The sequence below is a fragment of the Phyllopteryx taeniolatus genome, chromosome 10 (assembly GCF_024500385.1).
Source record: "Phyllopteryx taeniolatus isolate TA_2022b chromosome 10, UOR_Ptae_1.2, whole genome shotgun sequence".
NCBI lineage: Eukaryota > Metazoa > Chordata > Actinopteri > Syngnathiformes > Syngnathidae > Phyllopteryx > Phyllopteryx taeniolatus.
The window spans coordinates 18,973,163-18,987,961 of record NC_084511.1 but is presented as its reverse complement, the minus strand read 5'-3'; the positions used below and the strand labels follow the sequence as shown (position 1 = coordinate 18,987,961).

The 14,799-nt window shown below is 38.9% G+C and overlaps 1 protein-coding gene across 1 annotated transcript; it reads left to right on the top strand.

Annotated features, from left to right (window-relative positions):
• The first annotated feature begins 238 nt into the window (after positions 1-238).
• eif4ebp3l (eukaryotic translation initiation factor 4E binding protein 3, like) lies at positions 239-9,870 on the top strand. The gene is made up of 3 exons (XM_061787748.1): positions 239-699; positions 4,425-4,601; positions 6,648-9,870. The coding sequence occupies exons 1-3, from the start codon at positions 573-575 to the stop codon at positions 6,674-6,676; spliced, it is 333 nt and encodes a 110-aa protein (XP_061643732.1). The 5' UTR covers positions 239-572; the 3' UTR covers positions 6,677-9,870.
• Positions 9,871-14,799: the final 4,929 nt, after the last annotated feature.

The following is a 14,799-nucleotide window of genomic DNA, read 5'->3' as shown; positions in this document are numbered from 1 at the left end:
TTTTATTTTTTTCAAGTTCAAGTATCAGAATGTGAGTACTTTTGCCACCGCTGTGACCATACTAGTTGCAGTATGTTGTTTTGCTGTTTTGCTTTCGGTTGGCGAATCGTGTTCTGCCGAAGGTGCGCTCGATTCACGTCAACCATTGCCTTGTTATTTTTTTCTTTTTTTTTTTTCCGCAAGTGTTCCCGCTCCAACGGGTTGTCCGGATTATAAAACGATCGTGTCCACCCTTGCGTGGCCCACGTGCCTCATAAAACCCAGAACAAAAACATCACGAGTGACTGCTTGGAAAGACAGCACATGGTCGTGGCTGGCAGCTGCTTTTGCAAGTGGACACGACACGACCCGAGCCAGACCTCTGAGCTCGCTTCCAAACTTAAAACGTTGAAGTGCTGGCCACCGTCAATTTTTAGAAGACTTGGGAGTGCTTGCGCGAAAACTGACAGTGAGCATTGCATTTTGAGGGCTTTTTTAATTTTTTATTTAAAAAAAAATTTTTTTCTTCCCCCCTCCCAAAAAAAAAAGATCTCGATAAACTCCGTTGGCTGCGCCAACCAAAAAAAGATAACATGTCGACTAACAAAGTGAAGAGCTGCCCTATTCCCACCAGGGTTCTCACCCTGAAAGACTGGTCTCAACTTCCCGACTGCTACAGCCAGACGCCCGGGGGGACTCTCTTCTCCACTACGCCCGGTGGTAAGAAATGTTGAAAAGCAGATTTCTGATAAGACTCATTACCCTTGATAAATTGTAATACATGAACGTGACGGAATGTACAGGAAAATAAAAACACTCGGAAGTTATCGCGAGATTTTGCAAGTGATCACGCCAAGTCTTCTCAAGCAATGTTTGATTTATAGCGCACGCTTCTAATTATACGGTTTTGAATAACTAACGCATGACATTTAATGTACCATATTACAACACTATAGTATAACAGCTTCAATGGTGGATTAGCATAGCTTCTATGTGTCGTTTCAAATCAGTCTCCGAGTAGTCAAAAAAAATAAAATAAAAAATGCATATAAATCAAATGGCATATAAAAAAATGTCCGGTGTTGGATACTGACTTCATAATAAACTTGATCACTCAACGTAGGAAATGACCTTTTACTGTGTAATGTGTAAGTGACCAATTGGGTTTTTTTCTGCAAATATGTGTCTTTTTATAATTCTGTGCTATTTTTTAATTTTATTTTTTTATATCTCAACGCTGCAAATGGTAAGATGCCTAACTGATTGTCATTTTTTCTGTGACAATGACAAAGTTCTATTCTATGCAGTAGCCAATCCTCTATCATGCATTTTCAAGTCTTACTATGATTAGTCAGGAGTATAATAAATATTCCATATCAGGACTTAAACAAATGCCAATGTTGGATACTGACTTCAATTTAAAAATGTATATATACAAAAAAAAAAAAAAAAAAAAACTTGTGCCAACAAATTATGTTTTATCCAATGGTGTACACAGTAGCCCATCGTTTCTGCTGTTGCAAACATGATTTCAACCACAAAGTCTTTGGTTTTAAAGCGGGTGTTCATATCCTGCTGGCAGCACTGTAAAGTAATTGGTTGCAAAGAGGCTGGAGGCTGTCCTTTTTCTGCTCTTAAGTTTCAGGAACAGAGAACATTTTGTTCATGCAACGAGAAAGCAATATGCTTTTTGTATCTAATGGATTAGAATTCTAAAGAAAAGAAAAAAATTGCAGCAAGTTTTGTATCTAATGGATTAGAATTCTAAGAAAATATATCAATTTTTGCAGCAAGTTAAAAATAAGTTAAACTAAGCCCTGATAAACATGTATTACAGAAATTGCAGCGCTTCCTAGATTACAGTCTTCTGTTTTTATCACCCAATTTATCACCTCCACCACCCCTCCCTGTTCTTTTCCTCTTCCCTTTTGTCCTGGACACACAGCTCATAGTGCAGTCATTGCGTAACATGTTTTTACCCCTGAGTGGGCAGGCTCATCAGATGTACAGAATAGGTCAAACTCCCAAAAAGAACGTGAGTGTCAGAACCTTACTTGTCTATCATGTCTTGGTCAAACACAACACAGCATTTTATGGCTTATCGTGTTGGAAGTTGGCCTAAGTCCAAGTCTTGACAGACTGAAAACATGCCAAACAAACATCTTGATTGACTGATTTATGAAGTGAGAGACCTTGAGAAATGCATCCTTGATCAGGTTATGTTTTCCTTAATAGAAGAGCTACAACTGAGCCAAACACAGATGCATATGGATTTAATCTTCATGTGCTTTTTTAAAAAGGGAATGTTATGTACTCTGATTTCCTAGAAGTCATTGCAGGGACACCCTTAACCCCTCCTCTCTGCACTCCCATACTTTCATGCACATACACACACTCGTGTTATAACTTTTTTTTCCAGTAGAGGATTTGGATGTTTTTTTTTTTAACTAATGGAAATATTCTGGGCGGCACGGTTGGCCGACTGGTTAGAGCGTCAGCCTCAGAGTTCTGAGGACCCGGGTTCAATACCCGGCCCCGCCTGTGTGGAGTTTGCATGTTCTCCCCGTGCCTGCGTGGGTTTTCTCCGGGTACTCCGGTTTCCTCCCACATCCCAAAAACATGCATGAATTGGAGACTCTAAATTGCCCGTAGGCATGACTGTGAGTGCGAATGGTTGTTTGTTCCTATGTGCCCTCCGATTGGCTGGCAACCAGTTCAGGGTGTACCCCGCCTCCTGCCCGATGACAGCTGGGATAGGCTCCAGCACGTCTGCTACCCTAGTGAGGAGAAGCGGCTCAGAAAATGGATGGATGGATGGATGGAAATATTCTGTCTGAACATATAGAATCCTAGCATGTCCAGTTCGAATAGATGAAAGAAAGACAATTTTGTCATTGTTGCAGGAACCATGAAAAGCAGTTTAGCAGTGTATTATAAAGGGTTCCAAGCCAAACAAACTTTTGACAGCAGTATCCATCATGAATACTTAAAAATAATATTTGACATGATTGTTGCTTTAAAAAAAGAAAAAGAAAAATTATGCTTGAAAATAAATGTAGAAATGTCAATACATCTATTTGCTATACCGCTTGCCCTCATTAGGGTTGCAGGTGACCTGGAGCCTATCCCAGCTGACTTTGGGCAAGAGGCAGGGTACACTCTTGACTGGTCGCTTGTCAATTGCTCATATAGAGTGGATATAAAAGTTTACACACCCTGGTTCAAATACCAGGTGTTGTAATGTTAAAGATGAGACCAAAATAAATAGTCAAAACCTTGTGACCTAAGACTTGTTCATATCAACTGGAAAAAAATACAGTCCCCTCTAAAAGTATTGGAACAGCAATCTCAATTCATTTGGTTTTGTTGTATACTGAACACATTTGGGTTTCAGATCAAAACCTGAATATGAGACAGAAGTTCAGTATTCCAGCTTTCATTTCATGGTATTTACATCTAGATGTGTTAAACAACTCAGGACAGAGCACCTTTTGTTTGAAGCCACCCACTTTTCAAGTGAGCAAAAGTATTGGAACAGACATTATTAAATTAACTTAAAGTGAATAACATTTACGGTAATATTTGGTGACATAACCCTTCTGCGATTGGCTGGTGACCAGTTCAGGGTTTACCCCGCCGCTCGCCCAAAAATAGCTGGGATAGGCTACAGCACGCCCACGACCTTAGTGAGGATAAGCGGTATAGAAAATGGATGGGTGGACATAACCCTTACTTGCAATAACTGCATAAAGCCTGCGACCTGTTGACTTCACCAGACTGGTGCATTCTTCATTTGAAATGCTTTTCCAGGCCTTCACTGCAGCCTCTTTCAGTTCTTGTTTGTTTCTGGGAGTTTCTCCCTTCAGTCTCTTTTTCAGGAGGTAAAATGCATGCTCTATTTTGTTATGGACATTGACTTGGCCAGTATAAGACCTTCCACCTTTTCCCCCTGATGAAGTCCTTTGTTGTGTTGGCAGTGTGTTTTGGGTCATTGTCTTGTTGCATGATGAAGCTTCTCCTGATTAGTTTGGATGCATTTTTCTGAATATACTATTTCAGAGAGGTGAAGTAAAAATAATAAAAAACTGAAATAATGCATATATACCTTTACAACTGGGGCACATGGCTGTGTACGAAAACATCAATTAACCAATCACATTCTAACTCGTGTTAAATGGGAGTCAGCACACACATGCCACCATTTAAAGTGCCCGTGTCGGAGCACATCTATAGAAAGTCTTCAATTTACCACGCATGTTTTTGCAATGCGGGAGGGAGCAGGAGTACGGGGAGAACGTGCTTACTGTGTGTAGGGTTTGACATTTGAACCAGGGACCGCTAAATTGTGAGCAGACGTGCTAACATCTCCACCGTGCTGAATACATACTGTAAATGTCTCATTGTTAAATCAATCAATCAATCAATCAATCAATCTCTCATCACAGGTACCCGCATCATCTATGACAGGAAGTTTCTCTTGGATTGCAGAAATTCCCCTCTTGCACGCACCCCACCATGTTGTCTCCCGCAGATCCCTGGGGTGACATGCCCTGCTACTCACCCTGTGAGCAAGCTGCAGGATGTCAAAGAAGAGGTTGAAGAGGAAGAAAAGGACATTACAGGTAAATCTTTGGTGCATTAAAATATCTCTGCAGAGAATAATACTGTGAAAGTGCAACTACTGTAGTTGTCTATGCATTGCGGTCTTTCTGGTATTGTGGTGATATGATGAAATTACTTGACCTTTTATCCCCAAAATCAAGTGGCACTTAACATGGTCACATAAAACAATGTGGTGCAGCATGTGATGCACAGTGTCATTTTCTCATTCTTGCATTAAATAATTTAGTGAAATGGAAATAAACAAACTGAAAGTTGAGGATGCCAAAAAAAGGTTTGTTTTCCATATAACTGACTGTGATTGTACTTAAGTTGTTTAGCAAAAATAGGTCCTTGCTAAATTTGCAGTAATTCTACAAAATCACAGCACCACTCGTGGGGTAGGGCACACAGTATCAAGAATCGACTGGAACCGGGACTAATGTTCCGATTCTCCTGGAATCGTTACATTTTAAAATTTCGGTTCCAGTTTCAATGCCTAGTCGGGGGTCGGAGGCCAGAACAACGTGCGAAAACCACCGAGAAAGAATTGCGCTCACCACAAAGAAATGCGTGTGCCCAATGGCGGCAATTGAAAGTGTGTCTTAACTTTGTTAAAATAAATGACCAGTCGCCTCAGTGCAACACTTGCAATAAGATTATATTGTGCAAAGAGGAAGTTTCTCGAAGAGTACAAGTAACGGGCCCGCTCCAAGCCTCAGCCCACAGCGTGCTGAACTTCAATGAAGTCATTATCCAGTGATTGAAACAATACAATGCATCTAATGCCAACACTCAGGAGGCTAACAAGTTACAGTAAACTGTGTCCTAAATGGTGGGCCAATGTAAATGCAAATATCCAGCTAACATTAGCATATGTATTTACTGTATATACCAAGCGAGCGTGTACACTCCAGGAGACAGAACGCTCACATGTTGCCTGAAAAGGCAGATATGATAATCAGACGAAAACAAAACTGTTTTTGAGTTTATACTGTACCTGCTGCTAATCTGAGCTGTGTTGTCAAGTTGTTGTACGTTTGTCTGATATCTTCACAGGATACACCATCAGTGGGAGCTCAGTAACATGTTTTAGGTACCGGCAGCATTAGATGCGTGTACATTTATTTTCATGAGGTTTTCAAAAATAAAGCTGTCTTGTGAAAGTGGAACCTGTACTCCTGTGAAAAGAAAATGGGTAACATACACATTTAAGTTCATAGGTTTGATATTAATACTGGTTGAAAATTAGTTGTAATATACTTATTTTTATATATGCTGTATAGTTAAACAAAAAAACGGCTAGCTACTGTAGCAAAACCTCAATAACTTTTCTGGATTTTGAGGTGGCCAGTGGCATTGCTGAATGATGTCTAATTGGTTGAATACAAGGAAGTGAGAGAGAGACTTCTGTTCTCGTGCCTTGGCACACAGTGTGGAAAGTCAGTCGTGTAGTACAATGCAGGCAAACAACAAGGGCTGTGTCAAATTTTCATTTTAGTGAAGACGCCACTAAGAAAATTGATGGCCATAATTTCCTTATTTTAACCATGCACACTTTTTTGACCCTGCCCCCTAAATGAATTGGAATCAAGATTTGTTTGGGACCGGAATTGAAACGAGGAATCAGAAACTGAATCGCTCACATTCCAAGGGTGCCCAATCCAAACCACTAGTGTGTAGTCAAAAATGATAAAAAACATTTCTTAAAAAAAAAAAAAAAGTATTGTGCCTTTTGCTTTTCTGACCTAAGATTTTGGCTCTAGGTTAAGTTACACGGTGTAATGGGGAAAAGAAAGCTAGAAAAGCATAAAGGGCAAATATCAGTTTGCCTTGAGGGTTACAATAGGTCTCTTTTGTCTCTATTGTTTGCCTTGGCCTATACAGATTTTGCAAGCTCCTGTGAGGGTCAAACCCTCTCAAGTGTTTTTATTTTTGTCGTGTCACTTCTTGTGTTTGTTTTGATAGGGGATGTAGTTTGTTTTCTTCATTGTGTCCGTTAAGGTGCTGTTCTTCTTGAGGGGCTTGTTAATGTTATGCACTCTTGTCTCTACTTTCCTTTTGATCAGATGACAACCAGTTTGACATGGACATCTGAGCTCCAGTTTTACCTCCTGTGGAGAGTCATCTATCAAACCACCTCCTTGGTCAGTACTGACCGAAAAGCGTTGCCTATATGCTTTTTTTTCGTTTTTTAAAACAAAGGCTTTTCTGTGGAACCAAAAAGAATGGAAACTAGAAAAGTAGGGTGTTTTTGACCCTAAGAAGTGTTTAGCTTAGACATGGTACAGGATCGGGTTGCTTGCTCAGTTGAGCGACAGCAGGATTTGAAAAGAATCAATTTTGATTTCACTTTTTTAATATCTTTTGTATATAATACAATGTACTATGTATCTTTTTTTAAGTTGGCAAATACAAGATTACAAGATAATTTACATTACAGTGGATGTACATTACAGTCAGCCTTTGAACTGGAGGCCTTTTTTTTTTACATTGTTTTTCTTTTTTCTTTTTGTGTGTGTTTTTATTCGTTTCCCTTACTGTATAAGGCACTCTGCATTTGCCAGTGTCTACTTTCTTTTAAGGGTCAAGGCCTACCATACTGAAAATCTGCTCCAATTTTTATGGAGGGATGGATTAAATGTGAGTAATTCCAAATAAAGGCTGTTCAAAAAAAACTATTTTATTGTACAGTGGGTACGGAATGTTTTCAAACCCCCTTACATTTTTCATTCTTTGTTATAATGCAGCCATTTGTTAAAATCATTTAAGTTCATTTTTTTCCTCAATGTACACACAGCACCCCATATTGACAAGAAAAAAAACATAATTGTTGAAATCTTTGCTGATTTATTGAAAAAGAAAAACTGAAATATCACACAGCCGTAACTATTCAGACCCTTTGCTGTGACACTCATATATTTCTTCTGATCATCCTTAAGATGGTTCTACATCTTCATTGGAGTCCAGCTGTGTTTGATAATACTGATTGGACTTGATTAGGAAAGCCACACCCTTGTCTGTATAATACCTTACATCTCACAGTGCATGTCAGAGCAAATGACAATCATGAGGTCAAAGGAACTGCCTGAAGTGCTCAGAGACAGAATTGTGGCAAGGCACAGATCTGGCCAAGGTTACAAAAAAAATTCTGCTGCACTTAAGGTTCCTCCATAATCCTGAAATGGAAGATGTTTGGGACGATCAAAACCCTTCCTAGAGGTGGCCGTCCGGCCAAACTGAGCAATTGGGGGAGAAGAGACTTTGTGAGAGAGGTAAAGAAGAACCCAAACTGTGGATGAGCTCCAGAGATGCAGTCGGGAGATGGACAAAAGTTAGAGAAAGTCAACCATCACTGCAGCCCTCCACCAGTTGGAGCTTTATGGCAGAGTAGCTCGATGGTAGCCTCTCCTCAGTGCAAGACACCTGAAAGCCCGCATGGAGTTTGCTAAAAAAAAAAAAAAAAAGGACTCCAAGATGGTGAGAAATAAGATTCTCTGGTCTGATGAGACCAATATATAAATTGTTGGCCTTAATTCTAAGTGACGTGTGGAGAAAACCAGACACTGCTCATCACCTGTCCAATACAGTCCCAACAGTGAAGCATGATGGTGGCAGCATCATGCTGTGGGGGTGTTTTTCAGCTGCTCAAAACCTCAGACTGGGCAGAAGGTTCACCTTCAAGAAAGACAATGACCCTAAGCACACAGCTAAAATACAGAAGGAGTGGCTTCAGAACAACTCCGATAGCTGGGATAGGCTCAGCATACCCGCGACCATTGTGAGGATAAAAGCCAGAGAGGAAATGGATGGATGTATGCTTGTTAATTAGCCAATGTGTTTGTGTTGGTCGTTCTGGCACAATCAAGCTGCTCCTTTCAACTCCCACATTCTGGAGGTGATCTCTGATAAGCTTCTGTGGAGTCGAGCTTTGTCATTTTGGAGGATAGTATTTTGATCCTAAACGGTGGATTTGTGGGATTGTCACTGGTTGGGAAATCTCATCTGGATATCACTGCATTTTGATTACTTTGAATGATGATCTAACCATACAGTCCACCTTCCATAGGCAACGTCTTAACTCATAGCATATTGTTGTTGCAACCCTATGAACCTGTATGCAGCCTGTACCAGATTGTCTACATACAGTATGCACATGTCGCAGGTCTTCACGTTTTATTGAAGGGAGAGTTAGCCAACAATTTATTTGCACTCAGGGGTACAGTACCTGGATCTCAAGTCAATAGCAACAGCAGAATAAGATGTTTTTACAAGAGTGTATTACACAGACTGTTCTCAGCAGTTTTTTTAATCCCACAAATGCATGTTCCTTAAAAATGAGGCATCATGAATACAACCCCGATTGCAATGACATACCTGGCGTATGTATGCAGTTGATTGTTTTCTTCACTGGTGGTGTTTTGTTTAACCTCAACTCTTATAGACTTAGGGTGTACACATAGCCAATCTGCAAATTGGTATAAGAAATTATACATTGATGACAATGCAGAGTTTTGATGGAAGTATCCATTTAAATAGATGCTGTATGTATTTTCAGTGTTGTCGAACTGATCTGCAACATGAGTATGAGAGGCGTTTCTAATTTGTTGCTTGATTATTTACATGCGTGCTGGAAGGTGAGGAGAAATAAAGTTTCATCTGCCTTCTATAAACTAGAAGGGCAACGGTGCTTGTTCATGTTCCAGGCCTCCCAAACTGCATCAGTTTGTAGGGGGGTGAGGCACTGATCTGTAGCTTAAGAGAGGGGCTGGTCTTAAGGAATGAGGGCAGCTGCAGCCTAACGGACATACAAATTGCAAACTCTGCAATGCTGTGGTAGGGTGTGACACATTTAGGTATTTTTACCAGCACTCATCTCAGACATTCTATATTAACCATTTCCCCAAAAATGATGTTGAGGGTTTTGTACAAAACTGGTGACACTATTATCATCAACAATGTAATGTAATGTAGGTCTGTTCACTATTCATGTCATGACAACGGACCACTATGCATTCCAGTTTAAGGATGTACAGTAGGTCATCAGCTGTTCTTTTCTCATGATAATTCATCCATGAGCTAAAACTGTCATGTATTGCATTTTGTCATGTATCACACAAACTGGTACTCCAAAGTGTCTGTTTACCAATTTGGTGACTAAACCGTTCAAATCGTTGTATGTTCATTATGCCTTCATGCAGCATGCAAAGTAAACATCACTTTGCCTGACAGCAAATACTGGAATGTGCCGTTTTCTAAAGCCATGTGATAAGATTGGATTTTTCTCATTCAGCTTGCAGTTTGTGTGATGTTTTTGTAAAGTGTGCCTGTTGAGCTGCTTGTGCTGTTTAGACAAGTGTGTGGGTTTGGACGCGAGACCAACATCAAGTGACAGGTAACCGAGAGCCCAAGTGTGAGTCTGAAAAATAAAGTGAAAAATTACTTCACAAACAAAATCGGACAGCCTGTATCTATCCTTTTTCTATACTATTTGTTTTAGAATCTCTGTTGAGCTGGAGCCTGTCCCAGCTGAATTTGGGCGAGAGGCAAAGTACACCCTAGGCTGGTCACCTGTCAATCGCAGGGCACATACAGTATAAACAAAACCATTTGCACTCACATGTATAGGCAATGTAGAGTTTTCAATTAACCTAATATAATTTTAGAGAGAGAGCATGCAAACTCCACACAGGAAGGCCTGGTCTGTTCTCAACTGTTGTAATCCTGACCTGGCTATTCAAATTCTTGCAAAGTCGCAACTCACGTTTATAGAAGTTAAGAACAATAAAGAACATGTTCGGTTTAAAAATAGCCTTTTACAATACATTTATACTGATATTTTCAAACGCTGTTTCAAATGAACTTGATGTACCACCATAAGCACATTGCTCACCATGACATCCGCTAGCCAGCGGCAGAGCTTCACTGCATTTGTTTACAGAGTAAATTAGTGGCCAAAGTGCGAGGCAGCTACACTTCTTGTCGCTTACCTAATATGTTTTATGTGGGATTTTTGTACAGCTCTGTACTATAGCAGAAAAATAAAAATAAGTATACATGTAATTTTTTGCTAGCTGTCTGCGACCCACCCAGAATGGGTCTGTGACCCACTTTTGGGTCATGACCCACCAGTTGGCAATCACAGCTCTCAACAATCATTCCACTGTGATGTTGATTATTTTTGTTATTGATATTATTATTATTATTATTATTATTATACATAAAGATGCAGAGTGTACACTCGCAGCCACCGGCTACAACATTTGATACATCCAATTGATTTGACTTAATATTGCTCAGTTTTGATTTGGTATACTGCACTGTTTATATGACACACATACAGTGGCATTTTATATTTAAAAAAAAATTGCTACACAGCTAAATCAATCATTTTAATAAGCTGAACCATGATTACAAATGCATTCACATAAGCAGCATTACACAATAAATATGACAGTCTGCTGTAATGTACTTGTTTGTAGTCCAATACAGACACATGGCATTGCCAGTAAATTTCTGGACAAGTTTCTGTTTACTCCTTGCATAAAATTCCTCATCTTTCTTGTGGGAAACCAAGAAGTCAATGACTCGGCTGTTACACGCGCATTAAAATGTTTTTGGGTGTTTGGTCATTGCATCACAGTAAAGAGCTTCACTTGAGACAGATCCACCTTCCCTCTGAGTTTAAAATTAACTCAATTGCTCCTTTGCCCTTTTCCACAGTCAAAATATCCCCTTCTTTCCATTGCCACCTCCCCCTCTTCCCTCCTCTCCCACTCCAGTTTCAGCATAGGAAGTCTGCTTGGACTGGGGCTGGTCGACAAGGCTCTATTTTTGTCAGCTGCTGCTGTTCAAGGAGCATTGCTGACAATGTAAACAGATACTCAAATACACGGCCTGCTTGGTCACATAGAGTGGAATGGGGAGTGGGAGTGGCACACTTACCACTAATGTATACAGTATGTGCACTGTACACATGCACCACAACATTAGCAAAACTTGTACAACATAATTCAATGCAAGAGATGTGTCAAATAGTCATTCTCTACAAAGGTAATAGTAATGCCCAGTTTTAATTGACACTGTCAGGGAAGTATTCAATTCACAATATTTTTTATCATTGTGGTTGTACTTTGAAATTGTGTAATCCTACAGTAATTTCAGCTTTTCATAGTATTTTGGACTGTGTCATGGACAGTAACTCAATAGTTCTTTAGCTGGAGTATGGGGGCCCATGGGGGTTTGTGAGTCGTAGCTTGCAAAATAATTTGCAGCAAATTATGTTATATCACTTACAATAATTTCATACCTACAGTACAATGAAACAAACATAATAAACCAACTACTCCTCCCTACTGTGGGTCAATTCAAAGTTCTAATTTATATGTATATAATATGCAAGCTATCACATAAATCTGATATCCCTGTCATGTAAAAAGTAATTTTAGAACAAAAGGTCTATTATTATATAAAGGTCTATTTCTCTAGAACACAAGGCTATTTTTTTCCAGACTAAAGTAAAAAAAAAATTCGAGAACAAATTAGTTTTTTCCTTGAGAATATAGTGCTATTTTTAGAGAACAACGGCATATTTTACAGAATAAATGGCATTATATTATGAGAATAAAGTTGTATTTTTTAAATACACTTGTTAAAAAGACTTTCTTCCGTCGTTAAACTTTGACCTATATGCAGTATGTATCATATAGATGACACTAAACACAACACATTTAATATCATCATAGGGGTACGGTAAGGTAATTTACATGTTTAATTAGTGTTAAGATTTTGAGGGGTTTTGGAAAAAATTGGAAAACTGAAAGGGGTCTCTCGACCGTAAAGTTTGAGAGCCCCTGATGTAACTCACCAGTCATAACCAAAATATTATACACAGCTCTCAATGTAGAACATGTACCACACCAAAACCTATAAAATGTTGTTTACCTCATTTAGTTGAATCAGAGTCAAAATATGACATGTTGCTCTCAGTACAGTGCAAAAACTCAACATTTGTTGTCATTAATCTAATTATATTCATCGAAATGTTGTGTAAGTGACACTATACTGTAGTCATGTGATGTTTATTTTACTTCCTCGTGTGTTGCGGAGCACTCCATGAACCTAATAGCACGTGTCAGATCTGAGTTTTAACAGATGTTGCCAGCCAGACTATTGCTTCATGTATCACCAGAAAACATATTGTCCACAGTCAACCTTTACTGTCTGCAACCATAGCTTAGATTCTTTTTCTTTTCCTTTCGGCTTGTCCCTTTAGGGGTCGCCACAATGCGTCATCCTTATGTAAGCAAGTCCCACAGTCTATATGTGTTATACATGATATGTGTCTAGAGTAAGTGTAGAACCCAAATGCATTACACCATACCTCAGTAATCGTTGGTAAAAACAAATAGAGCTGTATTGTGACAGCATGCATGTTTACTTACTTCAGTGTATTGACAATAAATGTCTCAAAACTGACTAACCAGGAAAAAGTGTTATTTACTTTGTGCTAATGATATGACGAGAACAACAAACAAGTAGGTAGATAAGTACGTTTTATTTATACAGTACTTACAGCACTGTTCAAGGCGATCACAAAATGTTGAAATTTTCAGGGTTAAAAAGACTATTCTACAAAAAGGAATCGGATGCAGTATACATATATTTTAATGTATTAATTGTGCTAATGAACAATGAAAACGTGTATGTGAAGATGTAAGGGGATACTGTGTGTCTATCTATCTATCTGTCTGTCTGTCTGTCTGTGTCTGTGTCTGTCTGTCTGTCTGTCTATCTAATCTATCTATCTATCTATCTATCTATCTATGTATCTATCTATCTATCTATCTATCTATCTATCTATCTATCTATCTATCTATCTATCATTTCCTGGTTCAATTCATTTGGTATTTAAATAGTCCTCTTCATGTCGGTCACATTTTAATTTTTGACCAAGGCGACCCTAACAAATGATCAACAATAGATTGCCACTGTGAAGCTTCAAACAGGATGTTCTCGGTGGGAAGGGGCCACTGACTGAGTTTATTGCAAACTAGTGTCACAGCGAGTAGATTTTAGGTTAATCGTGAAATTTGACCCTGAAAGCCGAATATCTCCTAACTTTAGTATAAGTAGTGACTTTATGTATAGGAATAGGCTTACTAAACCTTTTAGGTAGCGTTTACTGAATGCTTCCATCTACTGGAAAACATTAAAACTACATTATCCTGGTGTGCGTGTGTGTGTAAATATAATATATATGTGTGTGTGCGCGCGCGTTTACGTAGTCGTAGCTTAGTCCTTTAAGACATTATATGACTGTCCAAACCACTTTCCACCTGTTCATGATTAACTCATTAAGATTACTTGCTGAGTATCTTTTGTGGACTTGGTGACCTAGGCCTTTTGATGAGGTCAGATGATCAGGATGATGGCCTTTCCCGGAAGTCTCTCTGGTGATCTCTGATTGCACAATGATGGGCAGTTATGGTCTCAGTCATATATATATATGCACATAGTCGCCCATTTAACAATGTCGTACGTCGTGTCGCCACCGTACTGCATGTGGAGTAATTGGAGAAGTGTCTTAGTCCGTGAGCTCCTTGGAGACGTCTTCCAACCGTTTACAGTCAGATCTCATGGGTCACTAACTTTCACAGGTAAGAAAGTGTTAATAGAATTGGCTGACTTTGTGGCTAATACTATGAAGTCCTGCAGGTAAAACAATAAAATAATAATAAAAGAAGAAGAAAGAAAATAATAAATCTCCAACCACACATCACATTTACGGATCTTGTTACTCACACAGATTAAATATTTAGCATTTAGTAATATTCTGATATAAATTCTATAAATACTGAAACAATATTTTTATATATTTACGCTCATTTATATTTCAGTATTCATCATCACAAATAACAGTGCTTTCATACATTGGTAGCTGTTAAAACCTGAAATCACGTAACACTTACTGTGATGATAAATATTGAAATTTATATGATATCACATTAAAAATGACATGCGATGGTTTTAATCTGCTTTCTAAATATATTAGTGTCTGTGTTGAATGGGTGAATGACAGACGCTTTAAGGCGCTTTATGAAGTTCAGTACATTTACTGCATTATTTTACGTACAGATTTGACACATACAATATGGCAGATGTGCTGAAGTATCAAGATAACCAGCTCAAAAAGGTGTGTCTATGTACATATGTCTATGG